The sequence below is a fragment of the Hippoglossus stenolepis genome, chromosome 21 (genome assembly GCF_022539355.2).
Source record: "Hippoglossus stenolepis isolate QCI-W04-F060 chromosome 21, HSTE1.2, whole genome shotgun sequence".
Lineage (NCBI taxonomy): Eukaryota > Metazoa > Chordata > Actinopteri > Pleuronectiformes > Pleuronectidae > Hippoglossus > Hippoglossus stenolepis.
Window position 1 is genome coordinate 11656676 of NC_061503.1, and position 27438 is coordinate 11684113.

General features: G+C 41.3%; 1 protein-coding gene across 6 annotated transcripts in view; it reads right to left on the minus strand.

The window, feature by feature from the left end:
* The window catches only part of dock1 (dedicator of cytokinesis 1), a 170973-nt gene that overhangs the window by 142583 nt on the left and 952 nt on the right, over positions 1 to 27438 (minus strand). For 2 of the 6 annotated variants that reach the window (XM_035145034.1, XM_035145032.1), the window contains exons 2-12: positions 9809 to 9892; positions 9397 to 9437; positions 9197 to 9252; positions 7823 to 7919; positions 7213 to 7361; positions 6467 to 6611; positions 5592 to 5633; positions 4352 to 4509; positions 3294 to 3375; positions 2622 to 2757; positions 1227 to 1299 (exon numbers count right to left, since the gene is read on the minus strand). In XM_035145034.1, the coding sequence (XP_035000925.1) occupies positions 1227 to 1299; positions 2622 to 2757; positions 3294 to 3375; positions 4352 to 4509; positions 5592 to 5633; positions 6467 to 6611; positions 7213 to 7361; positions 7823 to 7919; positions 9197 to 9252; positions 9397 to 9437; positions 9809 to 9892 (1063 nt within the window). The remainder of the gene's footprint in view (positions 1 to 1226; positions 1300 to 2621; positions 2758 to 3293; positions 3376 to 4351; positions 4510 to 5591; positions 5634 to 6466; positions 6612 to 7212; positions 7362 to 7822; positions 7920 to 9196; positions 9253 to 9396; positions 9438 to 9808; positions 9893 to 27438) is intronic. The other 4 variants (XM_035145037.1, XM_035145036.1, XM_035145033.1 and 1 more) reach the window with 3 other exon arrangements.

The following is a 27438-nucleotide window of genomic DNA, read 5'->3' on the forward strand; positions in this document are numbered from 1 at the left end:
TCGTTGTTTGTATCTGTGATAATTTAGACTAATGTCTGAAAAGTGGGAGGAAATACAGACGTGTCATCCATCATTATATACAGTCTATGGGTTATTCGTAAAACTTCCAAAAACAAAATTGTTTGATATTTCCCAAAAACAGTGGGGTATTGACAGTGTGTTCAGGACGCAGCAGGAGGAGAAATTAACCAGGGAATATGAATGTATTTATTTTATTTAGTGATTAATGTTTTCAGTAGAATTTTTGTGTTGAGTGAAGACTGATAATCAATCAGAACTTCCCAGAGTCCAAGGTGACATTTTCAAATTTCAGAAAATCCTCACATCTGAGAAGCTGCACTCAGATGATGCAGCTTTTCTTGATAAGAGACTCAAAAGCTTGATTGTTTTGTAAAACTGACGTCTATTCATCTTCTGTCATTGCTCATCAATTCAGCACAACATGAAGTAATCCCAGAAATGCATCGTCTTTGTGCTCACACAAAACAGCAGAGATGAGGTCAACAAGGTCTCAGACTTTTAGAAAAAAGTACTAAAACTATAAAACTCTTTCAACAAGATTATGATCCATCTCATCCATTTCCACTTTTGTTTGGATGCCAGGGGTCATTCCAAATTACATCACTACGTCAAACCTTCCCTAAATTGCTCCTTCACTTCCTGCCTCTGCTCTTCTTCAAAAAACATTCAGTAATGGCTTTTTTTTTAAACGTCAACTGTATAAATTTATTGGAAAATATTCACACATATTTTCGTACATAAATAACACCTTGTAAATCCTGTTCTGCTCTTCACTCAGGACGGCTCTAATTTCCATGAATTATGTTCACAGAGAGACAAAAAAAGAAAGCATTAAGTGGGGTGTGCTGCCTGCTAAACTGCCTGAATCTGAAGTATTTCCAATTATGCAGGAAATCATGTTAAGGAAAAGGTTACCGTGGCTCTGTACGCCGTCCTACGAGAATGGCAGCAGTTAATGAGATTTCCTTAATTGAGTCAGCAGGGAATAGGGGCGAGGTACTGTCTTAAAACCCCCGCTAATCGGGTGTCAAGGATTCAAGACATAAAAAAACAAAACACCACTGGGCCTCTGACATACTGCGCAAAATAGTGGATGTAAATGTGAGAGCATAAATATATCAGTTCCACTATTTCATGCAACATTATACCGAGCTTGAAGAAACGCTGCGTTCCCTTATGTTTATTTTGTGCCGCTCAAGACTTACGGCTGAAACGGGATGAAGTGCTGCTTGTCCTCATCGTCCATTTTGCCTGTTATGATGTCGGTGACATCCATTACTGTGGGGAAAACAAAATAAAAGAGGGAGGTTAAGACATTCTCAAAGCCTGAAGCCTGCAGCGTGGCTGTGACAGAGACACAGAGAACTGCATGTTGAGGCCACATTAGTGGTACCAGCGGACCCTGCTCACGTTGGCTCCTCTTCATCGAGCACTAATTAAGGCAGAGGCAGGGTGGCGGTGGAAAAACACGGGTTAATGTCTGTTTCAGGAGAAATCAAGTCAACTCAGATATCTGGGAATGTTGTAGTTGGATACATCATGGACAGGAAGGAAGGATCTGTGGAACAAATTGCTTCAATTGATCAGTCCTTCATTCTTCACCTGTTGTGATTTAGAGATGGAGCCAATACTTGACTGGTCTCCTTACATTACAGGCCAGAGGGATTGTTACCTATACATAGTCTCTACTTTAGTGGCACAACTAACATCACCAACTTAAATCAATCTAACTTTAGAACCATAGATTATATATTAAAATGGTAGTGGACTCTTGGTCCGGAAAGTGAAGCCAATGTGCAAGTGCCTGAAACCTCTATTTTCTCAAATGACCAGCAGAGGGCGACTTGCAAAAAGAAGTCAGTTTCTATAGAAGACGATGATAAAATGATCAACACTCCATTTATAAAGTCAGTAAACATTTTCCTAGAGAGTTTGTGTTCTCAATAGCTAGTTTCAAGACAAAGCACGGTATGTGTTGTGGCCAGAAGCCAAACGGCAGCTCACAAACCAATGGGTGACTTCACTCTTCGAACTTACATTTTTGTCAACACACCTTTCTTAAACTACAGAGTCAGTATCCACATCAATCACCACCACCCAAGTAAATTCTCAACACAGTGAGGTCAACCACGTAAAGCTCTTTACTACTATGTCTCAAAAAGAGAAAAACTTAAAAATCAGCCTCTCCATCATTCTGTGTAGAGCAGCAATCATCATGATGTTAAAATATGGGATCATAAATCAAGCTGTCATTTAGATTCTCTTCAAGCGGCACTAGGAAATATGACACTGAAAGAGCGATATAATTTTCTCTGTTGGACAACAATTGGCAAAGCGGTAATCTAATTAGTTGGAGAGACGTCTGGCAGCCTGCCAACGAGAGATGAATCAAACTCAAATTTGTATTTCTACTCCAGTTATATATCTTGGAATCTTAGCCAGTGTATTTATTGATCCATGCAAAGACTGGCCAAATACTCACTTTGAAATGTGACACAAAAACAGGGGACAAGTTCTCAAAAAGCTTTGAGACAACAATCTGTGTTTTTTTTATCAGTGGAATGTCGTGTTATCAGTGTCTCTGTGTGGTCGTGCTTTACCTGCCACTCCGAAGGGTCTCCTCAGTCCTGCCGTCAGCTTCTTGGTGTTATTGTCTCGTAGCTCCATGCGTCCAACTCTGACAATCTGACACACGAAGCTGATCTTCTCCCTCTTAAGATCCTCGCTGCCTAAATCCTGAGGAGAATAAAAAAAGAGAAAAGATATGGAAAAAACACTAACGCAATTTCCTCAGTCACGAAACACTGATTTACAATATATATACCATACAGTAGGTGTAGCTGGTTTTAGACAATTTAATGAAGAATTGTTGCATATTATCTTTAAAAGGCTTCATCTTAGTTGGAAATGAGTTTTTGCTGGAGCAAACTTTTAACCACAAATTGCTTCAGCAGCATCTGTGATTGTGTCCACAGATTCATTTCCTGTGGGCAATACCGTCCAAAGCTAGCAAAGTGCTCCCAGTGGGTGCACGCTGACCCTTCTGCCCTTGGGCTTCCATTAGATAGAGGTGACTGCATTGGTAAATACATACAGCGAGCCTGGCTCTTTTCTGAGAGAGCTTAACAAATACAGGCTCTGCAAACAGGCTCCCACATGCCTCATAACATGGCTGAATAAACAGTGCGCTACCACAGGCAGGCGTACACACACACACACACACACACACACACACACACACACACACACACACACACAACACACACACACACCGTGAAGACCGCCCGCAGGTTGTGGAGCTGGTCTATGTCTTTCACCAGACCTGAACTTGACCATTTCACCAGGTAGTTTTCACTGTGAGGGAGAGAAGACAGAAAAAAAACATAACTCGTCATTATAATGTGTCTCAGCAAATTCTGCACTGATCCATCAGGGGAATCAAAGCAATCAGATGAGCTGCATTAAATATAGTTTCCTTCAAAAGCTGCAGCCTGAATGTTAATCTAGAAAGAGATGCGCTTGGGAAAGAAAATCCTTGACTGATGTTGGATGCAAAAGAAACATTGGACCACTGAGCCGTTGTACACATGAAAATTTGCTGTTACAATCCTAAAACAACAGAAAATCCCTGAGCAGCCGACTGTGCTTGTTCTCATCATGTTCGTGTGTGTGTGTGTGTGTGTGTGTGTGTGTGTGTGTGTGTGTGTGTGTGTGTGTGTGTGTGTGTGTGTCAGTATGTTTGCACCACACACTGCCTATAAAGCTGGACGACTCGTTTCCACTTCCTTCCTTTGAACTAAAATTTAGCTAAAAAAAAAAGGTGCTGGCATCTTGCACTTTTCACGTCTTTTGGAGCCAGAGTATGAAGAGTAGAGTTCAATCGCAAGTCAGCCCGAGCTGTCAATCATGACATTTCACCGCGTTTTAATAGCATTAAAATTACTAACTCCAACCAAACTTACTGGAAAAATGACCACTTGGATATATATCAGTGTTTATGACCAATACGGTTGCCAGCCACCAGGGGGCGATCAAGATGATACGGCTTTAATTCTGCAAAGTTGTAATGTCGTCCATTTTTATCAATTTTAGGTTTGTACTTGTTGTGACAGTTGAAGCTTCTGGAATGTGTACATGAGCCTCAAATATCAAACAGCAGCTCCCTATTCCCCTCACTGCTGACACTTAAGTCGAACACAGTCGCAATGACTTAAACTGTAGGGAAACAAATCCAAATCTATTACAAGCAAACTTGTGAGAAAGAGAGTTATTACCAAAACAAATTAAGACTTAAAGAAAGAAGGAAATGTCAGAACATCCAAGGGTTTACCTGATGAACTTGGACTCCACAGGGTCGTAGAGCGACATGAGAACCTCTGCATCCTCCCCGATCTTACACACAACATTCTTCAGAGTCACAAAGAGGGCAAACGACGGAGTGGAGGCGAACTTCGCTTGCCTGGTCAGATCAATATTCTGCTTCTGACACTGTCGGGGAGAAACAGAGGTATCACGTTCAATACCGGGCGTTCATCCATGGCTTTCTGTCAAATGCAGGTCGACTTCAGGCCTGATCAATGACATCATCCACAGCATCAGTGTGTGAAGAAAAAGATAATGTACAAAGACGTGGCCCGTGTTTAGACCTAATGTCAGCCTCTGCCTCAGCATCTTTCTGAAAATATAACAAGTTAAAAAGCAAGATTTAACAATGTCTATAAAGTCATCAGGGTCCATTATAGTTCATTCCTTAGTGGAGTCAAAAAGCTTTTACGCTCACTTCATCTGCAGGAGTGCACCTACAGTAAAAGGTGGTGTGATTGCACGATTCCCGGGTTGCCCTTCAAAAATATGCTGGGGCCACACCATTAATATTTATCACGCTGACCTGGTCACTCTCTTATTGCCCATGCATATGCAATAAAGACCCCTGGATGGAAAGGTCGCTGGAGATGAGACTGCGTAACTGCAGGGAACTCTGGCGTTTTGGCACCCCTACATGCTGCCAGCTGACATTCAGGTGAGGGACGCCACCGATACGCAGTGAAACCGACAGGGAGTCAGACTGGTCTGCTGATGGAGCAGTCAAGCATTCTTGTGATCCAGGAGAGGCTTCATTTTTAGCACTACCCTAAAGCTGGGCAAAAGCCCAAAGTCCACTCAAGAGGGAACTTTCTTTGTGACATTTTTATTACCTTCAAATGCACTTAGTCTATTAGTTGGATATTCTTATACTCTGTGCTGCTGTTACTTTTATTTTAATATAAAAACAAATCAAACCAAGCAAAATAATATAAAACTATGCAACTATTTGAATGGCTTAAATACAAAATATCTTCATTGTAGTCATGTGTAAACAATCAAATCTAGTTCTAATGAGCGTGCCTTCATCACTTATGTGAATAAATCCAATTTGAGTTAAACAGTATAGTAATGTAACAATGTGCTTGCTACTATGTGAGGCTGATGTTTGAAGGAGACACATTATGCTCATATTCAGGTTCTTAATTTTACTTTTGGGTTATTACTTGAAATGTTTTACATGCATGTTCAGAAAACACGTTACTTTCCTCATCCTCTCCATTGCTGCAGTTCCTCCTTTCAGCCTCTGTCTGAAACAATTGTTCATCACATAACATCACAATCGTGCATAGGTATCGGCCGGACTTCTGACCCCTTTCTGGAGCAGTGTTTTGTGGGGGAGCGGAGCCCCCTTTACCGCTGACTTTTTGCTTTTTAGCTTTACAGAACTTAACGTCTCGACCTTACAATGTAAAGTGACTTGAGATAATGTACATTATGATTTGGCACAATACAAATAAAATCGAATTGAACTTTTACATACACAACGAGAAAACTGAAAAAGTAAACGTGTCCTTTAACAGATATTTAATAATATAATTAGCACTGATAACCTGTGAAGTCCTGTTGGTTTTACACAAACGTGTGAGATCACGAAATTCAGTAAATAGTAAATGGACTGTATTTATACAGAACTTTCTAGACTTCCGTATCTTACCCAAGGACACTTAGGAATGCAGACTGGAGGAGTCAGGGGTCAAACAATCAACCTCTCCGTCTACTGTGCCACAGCCCGCCCCCAGTTAACTGTAACCTCTAGGGACCTTCACAGCTGTACTTGAATCTATCCCTAACTTAAGAAATTTCAGTCCGGAACAAAGTGGTGGGACAACCGACCCACGCTGACATTGACAAATGTTGAATATTACTTAAGGACAGAACAGACACTTTTGTAGGGGAAAGATTTCACAGAATGAGACCAGAGAGGGGTTATTTTAAACAATTATCTCGTACACTCAGATCACACTGTGTACTTTATACTGTAATATGCTTTTAGTTATCTTTGATATACCACCTGGATAAAGACTAGAGTTTAGCTGCAGGTGGAAAAATGGTGTTTTAGAGGAAGGACTGGACCCCTCACCATCTTTACCTTCTCCTCTTGGATCCGGTCCTCGATTTGTTTGGAGGCCGCCTCGTGAGCTCTGAACAGGCTGACGGTGCTGGTGATCTCTGGGTCCAATATGTTTCCATCTTGGTCTCTAACCACCAGATCCAGATCCAGGTACCTTGCACAGAAACAGGAAGGAAGAGTGAGGGAGTGCAAGAGCCACCTTGAATGTGTAGTTGCATATGTAAAATAAGAAACAGCAGCCCACTCCCCACTGCCTCACTTTCTCCTCATATAGTTTCTCCTCATCTTCATTGTTTTCTTTCAGGACTCCCAGACTTTGTTCTACTCTTTCTTCTGTGGAGCCAGTCAACCCAGACACCGGCGTGCTGCCAACATGCAGTCAATGCAGTTAATCGCCCCATTTCTGCTTCTGCATCGGCTCAAGTAATGTCTCTACCTGGACAAAGGTTTTAAATTCCATCACAGGGGCAGAATGGAGCTTCACAATTTCCAATTGCAACTGATTTTCGAGGGCCACTGCAGACACAGCAAGGGCTGTCATTTCTTGATGGACTACAGTACGGTTAGCTGAGGCTAAATCCCTCCAGTTTTCCTCAAGCTAAGTGATGACCTGTCGTTCTCTATTGACTGTGACTGCTGACCTATTCCAACAAGAGTCGTTTGTCCAGATAGATCTGAGGATAAAGGGATATAAGCTGTGGGGAGTGAAGGACAAAAGGAAAGGAAAAAAAAGCCTCTGTCGAACATATCCTCACTTGTTGCCGTAGTCGATCTTGGAGGTCACTCTCTGTTTGAGCTCTGTGAGCTCGTCCTGTGGGAGGGTGCCGGACAGGATTTGGGAACGCCATTCGATGAGGTCGTAGATCATGTCGCGGACAGAGTTGAACATCTCGCGCTTGTCCCCCTTTCGACGGAAACAGACGCATGATTATTTGGGCAGCATAGACACAGGTTGTGTCTGGCCTGTCAGCTGTGTCTTTACCAGCAGTGCAAAACAGCTGGGTGAACAAAACCCCTAATTGATGTGGGCAGGTGGAATTATCTTAATTTAACAACATTTCCTAAAAAAACAATTTTAAAGCTATGTACATGAAAATATATGTTAGCAAAAAATATTATTATGTAAGTGAAGCATTATATCATATATTTATTATTAAGATGAATTAGCTTCAACTATACCAGTAATGAATGTATATGAATATATACTGACTATAAAATGAGTTTTTATGTTAAAATAAATATAATAATTTCATCTGGCACCTTTCAAACTACATTTACATCTACATTTACATGCTTCATAGAAAATACAAAGAGTAGAAGTAATACAGCTAGAAAAGAATTCTGGGAGAGGACAGCCTGGCTTACCACGTATAAATCCCTCCATATTGTGGCCCACTCCCGCAGCGTGGTCGTAACCTCCTGAACCAGGGGCAGCTCAGTGGGAATGACCGTCTCCTTTTGCCTGCAGCAGTAATACACATTGTGTGATTCAGTGATTCTTTGTCTGGTTCCTCTCTGAACTGAGAAAGAATATTGCAGTGTTCCTGGTGTTCTTTACGTGTTATCAGAATAAAAGAAGCTGACATTTATATGCTTGTTTGGTTCCCTGGTTGCAGACACTGTGTGAGGACAGACACTTTGGATATTTCTCAGCTTGTCAGACTCAAAGTCTTCAGGCACAACCGTCACGTACAATCAGTTCTGAAAGTCTGAGATACTTTTCCCATTCACTATAATGGGAGGATATTTAGATCCCACTGTATATTTTCCTTCCACTGTATTAAAGATGCTTCTTGTTATCTGAGTTAACTGAGATTCATTTCACCGCTTTGTTCTTTCACTTATGTCCCTACAAATTAATCTGATCCTCAAGGTTCTGAGTTGAATTCAAAGACTTTGAAAATCAGGTTAATTTTATGTTTGTGTCTTTCAAGAGAAATTAGAGGAGACAGTTGAAAACACAGAACAGTGTCAGTAGTGGAACAACAAACAAACATGTCACATCATATCAGCGGCAGATCCTTTCACTAAAACACGCTCTGAGGCTGTCTACATACAATTTACACTCATTTAGCCAACCAGCTCCTTGGTAGGTCAGAAAATACATTAAAAGGTTCTCGCCATGAGGAGGTAGGACACTATATTAATTGTAATGGTTTATTTCTATTATGACTGGTTGTCTGGTTGTCCCATAGGGGGCATCACAACTACCACAAATGTGGACCTGAAAACCCAGTGGAGAGAATTTGACATTTGAAATTTGTGTGCATACACTTGGGGAAAGTATTAACCAGAATCTGAAGAGCTATATTGATTGGAGAAAGTAGGTATGGTCTATGACATATTTGCTCCTAACTTAAGATGACCATGAGCAATACTGCTTTAACTCACTAGAGGCATCCTGCCCCATCTGCTCAACATTCACATCAAGTTTCAATCAAATCCGATGCTGAGGGGACAAATGGCGGAACTTGGCAGAATTGCTAAATTAATGAAATATCGCAGGGTTTGTGATGATGGAACAAGTAAGTGCTTGGACTCATTTGTCCTTTACACAGAATTAAACCACCAACAGTGAATTCTCTTGGCTTTGTCGAGCCTGAAACCTGCTTGTTGCAGGGTCAAAACTTTAATTTTGGATGATTGAGCGCAAACTGTCACTTGCAGCTACAGTTTTCCGATTAGATTTTCTAGTTGTCGTCAGCCAACATTGCAAATCGAAAGTATAGAAGTACTGACCCGCTGCCCTCGACGGTGGCCTCTTTCAGGTGTATATAGCAAGCAGGAAATACGCCCTGGAAGAGGAAGAGATAACAATAGAGACACCGCAATGGCATAATTGAGGCAGAAGTTGTACAGTTGATAAACAGAAGCTATGAAGAGTAAGCATTAAGTAAAAATATGAAAGTGTTAGAACTGTTGTTTTATGAGCTACTCACCTTTTTGGACTTTCTCCTCAGCCTATGCCCTCTGTACCAGTCTGAGAACAACATTGGGTCAAATGTAAGTTGTTTTTCACGACAATAAAAACTCAATAAAACCTGCATTACTTTTTAACAAAGTTGGTTATTTTTTGTATTTAATTTAGAATAAGGAATAACATTAAAGTTGCTCAACTGAATATATAAACAACACCTGGCAATATATACGGGTGTGGGGTTTCTAATGCTTTGATTTACAGGAATACACCTCCATAATCACTTCTGCATATACATACATTATATCATTTTACTGAGCGTGTGAACAAAAATATGACGAAAACAAAAGAGTTTGTATTGATGACGGTAAAATAATATTCAACAGTTGCATGTCAGCTCTGACCACACATGTCATCAACAACCCCGTTCTCACCTTCATACGTCTCAAGTATGTGCACTGTGTCTCCAATCTGCAGCGACAGCTCCTCCTCTCCCCGGGCATCGTAGTTATAGATTGCTGTAGAGAGATGACAGAGGACAATATAAGCGGAGGAGATATTACAGGGGGAGGAAAAAGGCAATAAAGCATTTGGCTCCCTTGTGGCACTAATTGTGTGCCAGTGCAAAGTGTAGTAGAGGCATCACACATCCACAGGATGTCCACCCACACTGTCTGACACAGTAATGGTTGGGCCCGGCACCATTGATGCTGTGATATCAACACATTCTGTCACCCACTGCAAAAGGAACCTAAATGGATGGGAGAACGCCAAAACAACAATAATGGTAGCAGAAAGGAGACAGAGGACGTTGACAAAAGAGATGGAGAAAAATATTGTAGTGTTTCCTGGTGTCCTTAGGTGTTATTAGAAAGAAAAAAAACGCTGACATGAAGATGCTTGCTTGGTTTTCTAGTCCCTGCTACAAAAGTATTTGAGTGTTCTGACATGTTAAATAAAAGTTGGAAAAAGGATAAGTGTGTTGCCATGTGGAATACAACCTGTCACTTGGGTGGGATGAATAAAATTTGGCAGCGACGAAGTCAAATGTGGATAAATCTGACACGTTTTGCATTATATTTATACACTATATTACTGGAGACTCATTCCTTGGGCCTTTATTTCCACCAAATTTCATCAGAATCGGTTTAGAAGCTATTCTGTTGACAGACAAACAAACGCAGCAAACAAATGGGGTAAAAATAACATTTATCTCACTGGCAAAAACAGTCTGTTCTCCAAGTGGCCGGTGATTCAAGAGCCAACACGTGCAGCATCTCGCAGCTCATGTCAGAGCTACATCAGCACGTCAAGGTCGTGCAGGAACGACAATACAATCTTGACACTTGTTCCCTCGTTCTGGGAAGGGTGAACAACATGTTGCTGTCAAACCAGCCATGACCGACACCTGTCTTTGAGAAATGCCACACACACACACACACACAAGCCTATATACAACCTATACACCGACAGCATGACAAGTGGCTGCGGAGACAGAGGTGTTTGTGTTGAGAGGCAACCAGTGAGGAGATACGTGTGTGTGTGTGTGTGTGTGTGTGTGTGTGTGTGTGTGTGTGTGTGTGTGTGTGTGTGTGTGTGTGTGTGTGTGTGTGTGTGTGTGTGTGTGTGTGTGTGTGTGTGTGTGTGTCCTGCTGAGGCAATGCATGTAGGACCATTTCAGCAGAGGTTTTCGAAAGGTGAATGACAGCTTAATTAAATAAAAGGCCTCGCTGCAGGCACTGAAACCTTTGCAGTATTCTGATGGTTCATCAAATGAGCCACCATTTTCTCCCATGATCACCTGTCATAAGAGGAGCTTATTATATTTCATTAACACATCAGTGGGTTTTTTTTTTTTTATCGTTTAGCTCTCAAGTTGTAATAATGGACAATTATCTGGAACAAAGCACTTCTGTTTTTGTCGCTTTTGCCACCGTGGTGACACCTTTTTATGTATTCTCCTGCCACAGACTGAATTACAGCGTGACTCTCCTCTAACAGATTGCCTGGAAGTCAGTGAAGTCAAATAACTTTTTCAAAGTTCTACTTTCTTTTGTGATTTTTGCTACTCGTCAGAAAAAGTAAAAACAAGGTCAGTGTCATCATTACTGATTCCTCAAAGACATCAGTTAACTGAGGACAAAACAAGAACAAAAAAAAGAGGGAGACACAAAGGCTCCTCGGATGGAAGAGTTCAGTGTGTGTCTGCTTCAGAGGATATCACACAATCTTGTAACAGTGAATAATGAGCCATCAGGGCAACATATGGCGACTCATACAAAGAGCCCACAGAGGCACATGTCAATCAGTGTAAAAAAAAAAAAAGACTAGAATTACCGCCCTGCACAAGAATACTAGGTCACCGTGACTTTGACCTATGACGACCAAATTTTAATCAGTTCATCTTTGAATCCAAGGGAACACTTGTAAAACATTTTAAAGGATTCCCTCAAGGCGTTCTTGAGATGATATGTTCACAACAAACATGCGTACGAAAACGGACGGTCAAACGAAAAACATTGTCTCAGGCCACAGGACGTCGTGGAGGCATAAAGAATAAAAGAATTTGTAATTTCTAAATAGAAAATGTATCTAATAACATTGGAAAACCAGTCAGCAGTTAATTCGATTCTCATTGACAACTTAAAAAATAGCAATGTGTGATATTCAGCATGTAAAGCATAAGTCCGCCAGCCACTTCACCACTGGGCCTAAAATGCTCCGAGCAGCCCGTTTCATTCACCACTGGGTCGTTTTGTTATCAAAGTGTATGTGCATATACACGTGTGTGTCCACAATGCATTTTCTGATCCCCCCGAAACAATCCAACGTGCCCAGAGAATCCACCAGAACACACGCCACGGGCTGACAATTGAACAAAGACCCCAGGAAATGAATTCAGTCATACCACACTGAGACACAAAAGGTACCTACAGGGGGAGAAAGCAACAAAACAATCAAATAGGGGGAGGTGGGATTAATCTGTGGGCAGCCATTAGAGAGCAGCAGAGTCGCTGTACAGCAGGACGCGCTCAATTAAACTGTCATTAAGAGAAGCCCAGAAAAGCCTATAAAGGCTATAAAGCCATCAACCACTGCATCTGTGTTTGTTTGGCATCGGGTCAAAGGTTCCAGCTGATTCAGCATGTTTTCTAAATGGTAGGTGCTGAGAGAGAGAGAGAGAGCGGCCCGGACAGACAGTTCTGATTGAGACATAAAGCTTCATAATTCATCAGAAAATGAAAAATATAAACGGCCTCTGTGATCGCTGCCAATAACGCAAGGTTTCATTTCAAACTAATGGGAGCTCAGAGAACCGCAGAAATTCTCGCCGGGCGAGAGGTGCAATTACGAAATGAACACAAAAAACGCCGACTCGTGAAGATGCTGACTAAATGACACCCATCAAACAAAACCCCGACATGTGAGGGGATGATGGTGCAGTGTATCACAAGAACCAGAGTGGTCTGGTCACTCGGGGGTTGAATGACAGTTATGATTACTCATAAAGCTGAATTTGCATACCCAAGACTCAACCGATGTTAATTAGGGACCAGCGAGGGACACAAAATCCATCAGAGGAAGAAGACAAAAGAGGATGAGGAAGTGGTCCATCCTCCCTGGAGTGTGGCATGGAAACGGGATAAACAGCGCCATTATGTGCCAAGAGCTCATTACCACTCGTAACCTCTTGCATAAGGTTGTGCAAACTCTGGGAACATTATCATCAGAGGAAACGAGTGAGGAATCTGATTACAGACTATTCCACTCAGCCAGTGCACGACTACGCCCTCTCCACAATTATAAGCAGCCTCATCTAAACATTGGACTGATTGTAATTCTACACTTTGGGCTCACTAATAATCTGCACTAATTCACACCGAGTATAACATATCATTACACTCAGATGAGAAAACAGAACGCTGATAAAGGAGGGGGTGGGGAAAAGGGAGGAAAGGCAAGTGCATGGAAATTGCTCACTGGAAAGAGACTGAGCCTCTTGATGTTTTGTATGAATTCTCCCGTAGGCTGTGAGCCCGCACAGAGAGCCAGCCAGGAAATCCCTGATGAGAGGATTCTCCAGGAGGAGAAGGCAGAGCGAAGCATGAGGCAACTCTCAGCCAGACAGGCAGAAAATCCTGTGATGTCTCAAAGCAGGTAGATGACAAGTGCCCTGTCCAGCCACAACATCCCGTCTCTGCAGAGACTGGGACTAAGGACAGGACTCCAACGTATCACTGTTGGTAAATTTACCCCCAGCGTCCACACAGATTTTAACTAAGAATTATTTTTTATTTCTCTCATGAAACAAAAATATCAAAAGGCACCACTTCACTACCTGATTAGCATAATTGCTATGTTTTGTAAAAAGTTCCAAATGGTTTTTCGAGTTCTGCTCCGGAAACAAAAGAACAACGGTTCAATGGATAGACATACTGATCACTATATCCCCCCCGCAAAGAGGTGGATTACTGAGTTTTTCTATTAATGTAAATCCTGGTAGCCTTGTGCAGTGCCATCAAGTCTAATATAATGTTGGATCTAGAGCTCAAAGGATCGATCAGTCATTTCCTCGATTACTCAACAGAAACAAAAGTAATCTGTAACTATCTGAAAAGTCATTTGTCAAGGAAGGAACAATGGACAAAACGGCCCAAGCAGCTCAATATGACACAGCCAGGAAAAGACTGGGATTTCTACCACGTTGAGGGAAAGACAAAGAATTGTGCGCTGTAATATACAGTAATACAGAGAAAGGGAATATGAATTTAAAACAGAGCTTAACGTGAATGAGGAGGCGTTCAATAAGAAAACAGAACACCCTTTTCCAGGCAGCAGCACTGAATAGAGGATGCTTATTACACTCCAGCTGCACTATGGATCTCTTAAGCGAGACGCAGGAGTCAGCAGAGGAGGGTCACACACACACACACACACACACACACACACACACACACACACACACACACACACACACACACACACACACACACACACACACACACACACACACACACACACACACACACACACACACACACACACACACACACACACACACAATTAATGACTCACCCGGGGTGAATGATGAAGAGATCTGCTCGTAAAGTGATATATCCATTTCTACTTTAAAGCATAAGACTACCCAGCATATAGTTATATATCAAATGCATTTCAAGTATACCACATAAGAACATAGAGCACTCTCATTTTGAAGGATCACCTCACTGCACTGTAGAGCAGAGTGGGAAAAATTCAACTTCCTGGAAGACATGTAATAATATCCAAAGTCTCCTTTAGGACTTTAAAATGTTGACTGGTGCTGTAAAGGTAGTTGTATGTGTTAATTTTATGGAGGACAGGACTGGACGACGACTGCACGGAATCATCCTGGTGTGGTCATTAGTATGGGGCAAATGTGAGCTGAATGAGCCGCTGTTGCAGGTGTTCGCTGTGTTTTCTCGCTGATCCCTGCTGGTGGGGAGACGGAGCTGGCTGCAGCGAGCTCTGCTGCAGAGCTGACAGGTTTTCTACGGGGATCTGCCATGTGCGGTTAGGATAACGGGAGGAACATCGGCCCTGCAGGGGGGGGCATCTCTGTTCTGTCTGTGGACTCTAACCAATTCCTCTGTCGCAAACCCTCCATGCTGACAAACACTAAAACAAACTTAAAGAAAACATCGTGCTTTCCTTCAGTAACAGTTGTTGAATGAATTTCCTATCTCAAAAACATACGTATACATCCTTTTTAGTATCAGGGACAGGAATTCAGTTGGTTGCAATCTGCACTCTCACCTTTAGAGGCCACTACATCCTGCTCACTGGTCCTTTAACATGTTCATCCATTATTAACATTCAAATCAGCTTATGAAGCCTAGTCAGCCATAAGGATTTGTTTTTACTGTGAAAGCTTTTGACCACTTCAATTTCGCTCAGATAACTGACACCAGCTAGTACATCAAAATAGCACATCCTCTCAGTTGAGAAGCTACAAACTGTTAAGTTTGATAAAAGACTTGAACAAATGATTGATTGATTACTAAAATTACTGACAATACTATCCAAACCATTCTGGAATGGCTGATACTCTCTCACACACACACACACACACACACACGCTGGCTTGTGTGTGATGCTGGAGGTGGTGAGTGAGTCAAGGCTGCCAATTCCTCATTTGAATGCGAGTACAAATCCCATTAGCAGAGGGTAACTGTATGAATAAACTCTTGCATAAACAACACTCCGATGTCCCTGTAGCACAATAGTTGGCCAGACTACAGGTAAATACAAAAGTACCAGTAATAATAATAATGTTGGGAGTAGTCAAGCTTGTAGGACAGGATTTTTTTTAAAAAGGGAGTCAAAGTACAGTTCAAGGAGTAGGAAATTACAATAATCCCTACTTTCATTCATTATTTTCTACTTTTGAGAAATGAAGATCATTTCAAGCACTAAAAGAAATAAGAGCTTCTAAGTATGTTATTAAAATGTGATGTAGGCCACTGGGGTTTGCTGATGTATTGCAATACGTCCCGTCACATTTCTAAGTCCGACGCATGCACAGTGAAAGAAGACAATCAGCGGTACAGCATGTTTGTCACATTCAAATGGAGAAAGAGCTTTGTCTGGGACGTACAAGGCAGCGAAAACATGATAATTAATTTAAAGTCCCTGTCTAATAGGGTTTACTAAGAGGTTTAGGCGTTCAGACGGAAGCCTGATGGTTCTTATTTAGTGGCAAACGCAGACAGTGAACCCGGGATTGTGAAATAGCAACAAAATCACCCTCTTTCCTCTTAAACCAATTATATACAACAGCCTTTTAGCTTTATCTGCAGCTGGAAAGCGGAGATAATGCTCCTGTAATTAACCTGAAATTAATACGACAGCAGCTGCTCCGCGAGAGAGGAAAGCCCCAGGTCTCTCTCTCACTCTCAGGACCCGATTTCTCCTCCCTCTCACTGGAAACGAGCAGGAAATGTCACTAGAGATATTACCGTATCACAATAGATGGGGGGGGGGGCCTCTGGCCTTCCAGTCAACCAGACGGAAATACTACTGCTTTTCAGGGCTGCAGGAAGGTTAACAATACCTCATTTAAAATAAAAAGGTACGTAGAAACAGAACACTGCGAAAGTATAATGGCGTACGGCAGAGGAAGGGAGCAGGTTTGGAGAAAGAAATAAGATGAAGGAACAAGCAGTTAACAGCTCTGGATGCCAACAGCAGTAATACCTTTTGGCACAACTTCCTGCCATGCGCTCAGGTCCAACACAGGCCTTGGGGTGCAATCTAACGCAGGCGGATAACTCTGCTTCCATTGCCACTGCGGAGCCAAGTTATTCCTTTAATTGAAAATCATCTTCCCAATACAACAGGGAGAGAGGGCAGAACCTAGCTTATTACACAGCACCGAGCAAAGCTGTTCACAGAGATCTCCTCACACACGGGGGTCTCTGGTGTGGTTTCTTTTTTTTGTTTTTTGTGGTGGTGGTGGTGGTGCATGAGCATCTCCACTGGCTCTGCAGAGAAAACCTGTCTGCACTTTGCACATTCAGCTCATGAGCTCGTAGAATGAATGAGGGCCTTGTGACACACTTTTCATCTATGACTCATCGATCCGACAGGCGGATAATTCAAAAGTAATCTTGAAAATAATATTCAAGACTCGGGTAAGGACGGGATTGACCTTTTACTCCGATTTCACCCCCAGTGATATAAGTGCTTGCATCTTTTATTCAACAGGTCACAGGGTTATGTATTTGTTCTGTCAATACACCAATACACAGCATGTGGAAAAGTAGCTAATTATTCCCGACCCCGTGTTACATCACTTGTGATACGAATGCTAATGAGTGTATAATTAGCTTCAAATATTTGAAGAAACTCTGCAATTGACTCTAAGTTTACTCCTTGATGGCCCTTAGTTAAACATGTGACTTCACTAATGATGATGAAGCACTTGACCTCCATCAGGTGCAGCACCTCATAGTGCACGTGGGGCAAAACAAACATACGCAACAATACAAACCCAGGGGACATGTTCTTCATGCTGAGATTACCTATGCCATGTGTTTGTCTGTTAGTTAGCAGGATGAGGGAAAAACTTCAGGATGATTTTCTACGAAATACTTTAAAAGGATGTGGTATACATCAAGAGAGAACACGTCAAATTTTGGTGTGGATCCGTATCAGTGGGCAGACACAGGACTTTTTTTCCCCACTTTCTATAACATTTCATTTCAACATTTTAAAGAAGGTTATGTTTACAGGAGGGATAACCACAGAACTTGGTGGAAGGATATATTAAAAAGGTCAAGGAGGAGCTCAAAGGGACTTTCTTTGATTTCTCAGAGAATTCATGGGAGGGGACTGATATCTATAAGTGTGTGCAATTTGGTGCTGATCCAAATAAAAAAAAACAGATCTAGTGAATGTAAATGTGGTTTCATGAAGGGACTGTTGGGCCTTGGCGGACATATTGATTCTAGTTTCTAATCATGAAGCAGACGTCCCACTGTCAGTGATGAGAGAGCAATATGCCGTCAGCGCTCTTAAATGTACCACAGAAAAGATCAGGGGGATCAGTAATAAAAAGGTTGGCCTGCAGTCACACACCGTCAACATGAAACTGTCAAACAGTTTTAAAAAAAAAGGTCAAAGGCATTCTTCAGAGTTCATAAGACAACTGATAAATGAGCAGAACAGCAGAGAGTGCAACAGAAACACTTGTATCCAGAGAGTTTCTTATGAGTAAAGTATACCTGCTCTACTTCACATCATGCACACCTCGGAAATGTTCTGTTAAATTGCTGGAACCGATGAAGACAGTTAACTTCCACTGAACTTGGTTTAATCATCCAGAGAAAAAAGAAAAAAGATTGAACCCTTCATTTGGCCTTAACACCCTCAACTGTTGAAATGAACCACCACTCTGCACTTTCCCCGAGATTGCAAAAAAAAAAAAAAGGTACTTTTTGAAAAGATTATGTGCACTGTACCAGCCACTGACAACATCTTTACTTGGCCTCTTGAATTGCCTATTAAATAAGTGGACCTTGGGCATATTGCATTCCCAAAGCAAAGCAGCATGAACCTAACCATGAAACGACAGAGATAAATTTGCTGGGAGGTCTTCTTAGAATCACAAAAGGACCTGGAATCCACAAAGTAACAGCGTAATCATTTGATCTACTGTAAATCTGCAAAAGCTTTAAAGAAGAAAGACATGCGATTAGAATAATAACTTGAGTAACACCTGAACTAACCCCGTCAATTGTTTAATTTAATAACTTGATTGCGTTGCAAAGGTGAGGCAGCAGCTCTCTGAAACCATTTACATTTTGCAGCAGAACAAAAGCATCCAATAGTGTATTTTTAGGATGGGTGTTTCCATTGCCATGTTTCCAATCCTTATTGTTTTGTTTACTTTCAGCATCTCAACAGGTTACATGACTGCTCAGAGGTTGAGCTTGTGGTTTCACGAATGACTGTCAAGCGTTTGATGCAATAACAGGAAAGGTATTTTTAACTTACACTTCTGACATGTAAAAAAAAGCATGACTGCGCAGTTCTGCTGATAAAATTTGTACATGTACAACCATCAATAATTATATAGTTGGGCCCGAATCATGGTCCACATCCAGAATAAAATGCAGAATACACAAAATTGAAGATTTCGAATATATTTTTCACATAATTAATTAAATAATCATTTAAAAAGTTTAATGGTTCCAGGCCTCCACTTCATTACATCATGTGATGATTCATCAAAGTATTGTAACTTGCTTAGATGAGTTCTTGCCAAGCGGTTTCATTTTGAATCACCTTAAACTGTGGGTGTAACAATTCTGAAACCAACACCGAAACTGTGTAACACACGCTTTCAAAATCATGGTGATACCCCAACCCATTTGTGCAAAATGGCAGCGTTTGTAACCAGGATGTATTGGCTTCATGTCTGGATAGTGGGAGGAATTGGAAACTGGTTGTCCATCTTAATGTACAGTCCATGTCTTCAACCCACATGTGTCACTGTGGCCCAGTCATGATCAAAGTTAGATAAAAGTAGGATAACAGCCCTGAGATTACAGACATTTGGAGAAATGGTTAAGGTATAAAATATAATGGCCAGATGAAAATTCATTTCATGTCTCCACAATCTCTGTCTTCTTTTTTAAGAAAAGGAGACTGAAGAGTCAGCTACAGTGGTGAGACAACTTCATCTAAATCACTAAAGGTCGATCACAGAGTAGAGCTGCCACTCACTGAAATTCAAAACTGCCTCCAGGGCCCACCAGCATCGGCGCTGCAAGGCTTTGACTTTATCAAGTATTTAGCCTACACACACACGCGCACGCGCACACGCACACACGCCAGGCTCCTGAAAGGCAGTCTCTAGCTGCACGTGGCAATACCAAGCCCATCTGTAATGACTGACACCTCCATTACAAGAGACCCATGAGACATTTACAGATGAAAAACCCAACGTTAATATGGACTGCAGCTGATATTAATGCTGACATTTTTGTAACCTGAATAGCCTCGGAGATGTTGAGCTCTAATGTTTTCTGCTATGTGTGAATCAAAGCATTTCGGATTAAAAGACTAAAAAACCAATACAGTATAATGACTGGAGAACATAACTCTGGGGAAGTTTGCTCAGGCAAAAGTAAATATGTTGAGAGTGGAGAAAGTGCTCCAGCTCATGAGACTTAATAACAGCTTGCATGTTGATGCCATTGGCACTCTGAAGTTATGCATACACCTCAAGTTATACCTGCCAAAAGCGTATAGCTAGATTCTGTCTTCTGAGGTATTTGAGAAGCGAGTCGGGTTCTTTTGGCCCATGCTTGACCCACGCTGTTAGACAGGTCATCCAGTGTGAGCTCACCCACGAGCAGCCTGGCACTGCCTCGGCTCAGCTGCAAGCTCATCACTACAGAGTACGAATAAAGCCTCGGCCAAAGCAGCCAGCTAGAGGGTTGTTAAGAAAGCTCAATACAGAGTCAGTTGGCAGCCTTGTCTTCACTGTCAATTCTTTCATTGAACTTTGTGTCCACAAAGCAATTATGCCGTTTATCCCGTCTTTACCTTGTGTCGCCAATGATCTAAAGAAAGCAGTGTCTTAAAAGAACAAGTCACATTTGAAAACGTATTGATACCTTGCAAGCAAATAAAGGACCAATAGTGACCAATAGTGACCAATAGGAAGGAGGAAATCATGTTTGGATTAGCACTGCGCTGCATATGTCGGTAATTCTAACAGTGTTTGAAAGTGGATCACTTGTACAACCTGTGCAATAATCATCATTGAAGAATAAAATATTATAGTTTTAGAAATACTGTGTGTAATTAACTGTAATTGAAAAACATCAGAGTCATTGCTTGACGTTATGTGACTATTGATGAGGCCATTATCCGATATTTAAACTGATCACAAGTAGAGGTGAAACGGTAAGAAAAATTGCATTTCTCAAATCGAGTGACCAAATTCATCATCATCATAAAATGTTTAAAAAGGCACCAACCCACTCTAAAATCATTTCATTATTATTATTATTATTATTATTATTATTATTATTGTTACATTCATTACATTATTTGTATTCACTCACTCACTCTAATTTCTGTGTTGCATTAGTATGCAATGTCCCTGTGCACAACTTGAATAAATACAAATGAGTTAGAGGACAGTGACAGTGATTGCAATGAGCTGAACAATAAATTATTGTACAGGAGTCTATAGTGTTGCTGGAACACTTTAATGACCAATTTGACAACAGTCACAACTTAAATGAATAAAATGTGTCGGTCGGGCGGCTAAACTACACAATGTGTTGTGTTTAATGGATGAATCGAGTCTGCAGATAAACGTGTAGTGTTCTTACACTGAAAGTGTCGGTTTACATTACTGATAAGCTCTTAAACAAACTGATATTTCCCCCCATCCTGAAATCCAGTGATCCATTGAGCTAAAGTGAAGTTGTCTTGCCATCAAAGCTGTAAAACATAGAGTGGAGCAACCTGGGTGCACGTACAATTCGTTAATAGACAATACAAAAAACTGCAGGTTTAAAGACAAGTGCAATACTCATAAAGTGCAATGGTTTAACCATCTAAATTATGTAATAATATGTCTACATCAGTGACCTTAGATTCACATTGAGATGCTACACACCATTAGCCATCTGTCAAACTAGCATAAGCGGCACAGCAGGACTCCTTTCAGACAATGCACAAGCTGCTGCGTCCACAATCAATACTGAGCGAGCTGCAGACCGTCTGCCTGGGCAGGCGAGCAAAGGGGGCGACGCACATCAGTCACACACACACACACACACACACACACACACACACACACACACACACACACACACACACACACACACACACACACACACACACACACACACACACACACACACACACACACACACACACACACACACACACACACACACAGTGTGTGTCCTTTCTACTTCCCGTCCCATTTTCTTTGACAAACTGCCAAGAAGGAACATCCCCGTTCACTTTTCACTCCAAGAATGCGATGTCAAGTGTCACTGTCTCCCGTCATTACAGAGACACCAACTGTATTTAGAGGAACTGAGCAGCAATGACTCTCTTCATTTTTTCAATGAGGCAAGTGAGATGTGGTTTTTGTTGTCCTGCCACTGATATGGTACAAACTTACTCAACTTAAGTTAACGTTTGGTCTTTGATAGAGATGTTCCGATACCGTTTTTCACTTCCCGTTACTAAATCCACTACCTGGACTTTGCATATCGGCCAATATTGTGTGCCTATCCAATACCAGTGCATTTAAACAATCACTTGTACAACATACTTAAACAGCTGTTTGTATGCTAAGAACCCTGTATGGAAGCAATGCTCTTCAGAGGCAACACCATAACGACAAACAGCAGAGGCCATAAATGAGAACCAAACAAGATGGTACAAGTGGTAATTTCACAGGATGCTGACTAATTTCTGATTTATAGCTTTTAGCGCTTTCCAGATTTACTTCCTCCTCGTCATTGAACCGGCTCCATGTTGTGTGTTGAAATCATGGTAACAAATACCTGTTGAACTGCACTACAATTTGCAGTCAAGAGAAAAAAATCGTACATTTCACCTGTAAGTACTGTATGTACACAAGGTGAACTTGTTAACAACTGCTTCAGTCCGCCTCCCAAAAAAACATTTAGACGACAGCAACATTTAAAACAAGACGTAGACGTGTTCCAACTTCCGAGGCGAGCCAAGAAGGAGCAGTGTGAACCACTTAGCTATGGACTGATTAAATAGGCCAGCTGTCATTTGTCTTAGCCACCATCGCGCAGCAAGCTTCTGGGAGCTGTACTATTAGAATTGCCTCACCAAGCAGAGCAGCACATAGTTAATATATAATTCCCTTTCAGAATGAATAATAGCAAAGTCGTACTGACCTCCAAAAAGACAGAAGAGGAGGATGACGGGCAAACTTTTGTTTCAGATGATGTGACGGTGTCGAATGAGTAAAACAATGAAAAGTAAATGATGTTTGTTGCAGCTACCAAATAATTAAGGGTTAGGGTTCAAGTGCAAATACTTGAATTGGTCACACACATATTGGTCACCCCGCCCAAAAGGAGGCTGTGCGAGACAAGAAAACATATGCACAATATAGTATATGAACATTATATTTGATTTATATTTATGCCGAAAACACAGACCAGAAATGTTGTTACTCAACAGCATCTACTTCCAAGAATCGGGTGCCTTGTTCTAAAACTTTCCTTTTCATAGTTATTCAAAACAAACCTGAGACGAGGCGTTTTCCGAATGAAACACAATGAAAACTAAAAATTGAATCCATGAGCGGTTAGAAAGGAACGACTCAAATTTCACTCGACCATATTTCACACCAGACAGTTTTAACAGTTTAGGAGAAGGGTAATATACGAGGTGGGGAATTTAAAACACATGGTTAGAATTTATGTGGTAACCGAGACTGTGTTTTAATTGCAACCATATTTGTTAGCGTTCGGCACTTGTGAGTAGGAGATGGTTTTCTCGGGTGCAGGGCGGGGGCTTCACAAATTACTTGTGGCCTCAGTGAAGAGACAGAGCGACTGCGACTGTATTTACTGCTCCCAATGTGTCACTCACCGCTAACCTGTTCCAAATGAGAGCAGTCTCGGGTTGTCAGTCCTGATGTCCTGCCACACACAGGTTTAGAAATAGGATTACATGGCCACAGAGTGACAAACGTTTAAAGCCAGGGCGTACGGGGTGGGTGTTCAACTGTCTCCTTAGATATGCTGCCAGTCTGAGATCTGACCAACAGGAAGTTATTTCCTAGTTGGCCAAAACCTGCAACTGTGCACTGGAGTTAAAAAAAGTAAATATTATCCAAATGAATTTTGCACAATCATAGTATTTTCTATTTTGTGAGCTAGTATTATGTGAGATTACTTAAGGCAAGATTGCAGAGGGTGTCATCAAGGGATGGAAAACATTTCTCATGACACCACAGGCTCTCAAAGGAAATGTTGCGCTGCACAGCAATGTGTGGATCCAGTAAATAATCCTGTTGCTTCGTGTTTCCTGGTTTGCTTTCTAGAACCGCAACCCTCTGAAGACTCTCTCAAGGAACAACAGTATCTCAATGAAACTGAATTAATGAGACAACACTTGAAATGAGCATCAAAAAGTATCTCTGGTGACTTCCTCACAGGACCGGGAGACAGCTAAAAAAAAAACATCTCCCCGAGGCCCCGTTAAATCGTTTTTGAGATGCCACAAGAATAACCAGGCTTTCAAAGTCCTGATCCCTTTGATTTATGCCAGGCCGGCTGGTATTTGACAAGAAAAGAACTGTGTAATGAAATTTGCTTAAGGTCATGAGTGTTATGATTTTAGCATTTCTTTGACTAATTTCATCCCTCCTTCTGTTCAATGCGAGAATGGGTCAAAGAATGAAGTCAGGCCCCAGGGCCCAAACATCTCGACTCCCATTTAGAATTTGCAAAACAGTTCTTTTTTGTGTATGTGATTGCCTCATGAATGTGGATGTATTCAGTCAATTTAGCACATCAGCTGAGCTAAACCCAGGCTGATAGGAGGCATTCTGAACATACCAGGGGAACTGAAGACATTGTTTGGCGCAGGAAGTGGAGCTAATGCCTCATGGTAACAGACATCCTCAGTAACAATGTGAAAAAAAAAGTTTGTTGTCTCGGGGGGAATCGGGAGATCACAAGAGCCTTAAAAAGTTGGTTCCAAAATAAACATTGTAGTATTTTTGAGTACACCCCTTATATCCTACACTGCAATACAATCCCCAAAAAAGGGAATGGTTTTGCATCTGGTGGCCATCATTTTGTTCAAATGAAATTATACAATGTACATCAGTAAAGATTTTCAACTTGAATAATTCGTTCATCAAGATCAATAACTAAATAACTCAAATCTAAGAAAACACAAATGCAACTAAATATATAGAGATTTAATGTTTTGAAGTAAAATATTTTCTGAATCGTTTATTCAGGAGTATAAAAGTTGCTGATATGTCCATGAAAGGCTCATATCAGCCAACTGATAACTCTGTGATTAAATGCCAACTTAATGAAGGTCTGTGACGTTAAATGGTTAATGTCTGTGAGAGGCTCATATCAACCAAAGATTATCAGCCAACTGATAAATTGGTCATGTTCTAAAACACTCACTTTAGTCACAATATGACAGTAGTGAAACAAGCAGTGAAACAGTTGCTTGTTTCACTACTGTCTAAGTGAAGATTTTCTCTTTCAAATGTGCATTTATAAATATGTTCTTATTTTCTAGATAAAACAACTCACTGACACATCTGAGGAAAAAACAATCTAAATTAATAAAGAATCTTAAATTACAGCCCTAATCCTGATTATGCAGTTTTATGTCACGGCATTAATTTAGGACTATTAATATGTTCAATTAATAAGCTCAAATAACAACAAATCACTGAAATATCCTGTCTGATCTAGTCGAAGCCAATCAACTGGCGAGGTCCTCGACTGTCACATAACAGCATCAAAACCAGCGGAGAACTACACAGCAGCAACAGCAAAGAGACGACAAAAAAACATCACCGTTCACACTCTTATTACCGGGACTGTAAGAAGACAGCAGCATTTATTATTAATACTGCCGTGAATAGACTACAGGAGATGGTTTTCCTATATTCACTAATACAGCCAGGGGACCATTATGAGAGTAGTAAATGATATGACAAAAGTTTTTGCTGGAACAGAAATCGGTCCAGAGCGAGCGCTGGCAGAATAAGAGGTCTCACAGAGAGCTCATTAGTGCGACTCGGTCAACGCATGAAGTATTAAAAGTGCAATGGATGTGCGCTCCGGCAGCAGTGATGTGGCAGCTACCTCTCTGTCTACTAACAACTCATCCACTCTTGTATTCAGGGATTCCCATGAGCATTTTTTTCTCCACGTTTTTTTTGAAGAACCTTGACTTTCAAGCTCTCGTGGATATTTGAGTGAATCGCGAGGCAATCATTAGCATCATAATACTGTGCAGCACACACACACACACACACACACACACACACACTAATATGAATCCCAGCAAACCATATCTGCTGAAGAGACACAAAGGAACCACCAGCTCATATTGCCTGGACTGGGCTGAGCTGGAAACAACAGAGCTCATTTGGAAGCTGTAGCCAGAGATGGTCCGATCAAAGCTTTGGTAAAAACCTGCTGAATTCATCCATCAGTCAGCAACAGCCTCCTGCACAAGCCCTCCGTCTCTCTAATGGACGGAGATAAAAGGGGAGTACACATGTGGCGATGTGCATTACATCGCATCAAAAACATGGTGGCACTTTCACAACAACGTGTTGTTGTGAAAGTGCCACCATATTATTCTAGAAAACATGGGTTGTGCAACATCACCAGCTGAACATAACCAAGCTGTTGATGCTGAGCACGGTGGTGTGTGTGTGTGTGTGTGTGTGTGTGTGTGTGTGTGTGTGTGTGTGTGTGTGTGTGTGTGTGTGTGTGTGTGTGTGTGTGTGTATTTAAGCAGGACAGGTTCTCTAATATTTGACAACATTTTATGTCTCCTCTAAAATACCACCAATTAAATATTTTGGGATATCTTTCCTTCACCAGGATGTTTTTTTTTTTAAATTAGTCACATTAAACACTCTCTGCTGTGTAAAAGGTTATGGAAGTGTCGATCTTATTTGCACATAAAGAAGAAAAAACTACAACCTTCACTCAGGAGCTAAAATCCGTCTTTAACCCTGACATACTGTTCGGGTCAAACTTGACAGGCAGAGACAGGCACCTGCGGGTCTTTGAAAGGTCATGTGGAATTCTCTCAACAGTGAAACAGCATAGGAGTGTGCACATAAGGAACAGAAGTCATACAGAGGTCAGAGGGTCCTTTGACACGGACACAAGATCTGCACCTGCAAGCACAAGCAATGTAACTAAATAATCTAAAAATTTGAATATATTCTGAGCTAACAGAGATCAAAAGAGGGGTTGGGGGGGGTCATAAGATAATAGAGGTAAGTGAGCTGCCATTTCAGTGACTGAGCTTATGGCAGCAAGACAAACTGTGCAAGAGGCCCTAGATCTGATCTCCCAAGATGAGGAAACAGATAGTGATTTGGAGGAGGAGGAGGAGGAGGAAGACTACAGCCCCTCTGATGAAGAGGACTCTGAGGGAGAGGAGCAGGCAGCGGGGGAGACAGTTACGTCAGTTGGTCCTCACTTCCACATCAAGTTGCAGGCGGGTTAAAATGGTTATATAATAAATCCCCAACAGTTTTTGCCATTCTCACTTCCAATCAAATATATTTGAATCATTGTGGCTGTTATGTTTTCATGTCGTGTGTAAGACAGAACATGATTATTGAGCGATAGTAGATGTTTTTCTCCAACAAGTGGTGTACAACCTAAAGAAATACACTTTCCTTGCTCTCTGAAACATTAATTAAGGATCAATCATCCATTTATTAATGTCAGATAGGCTCTTTATACATTCTACATAGATCTGTAGTTCAAAATTC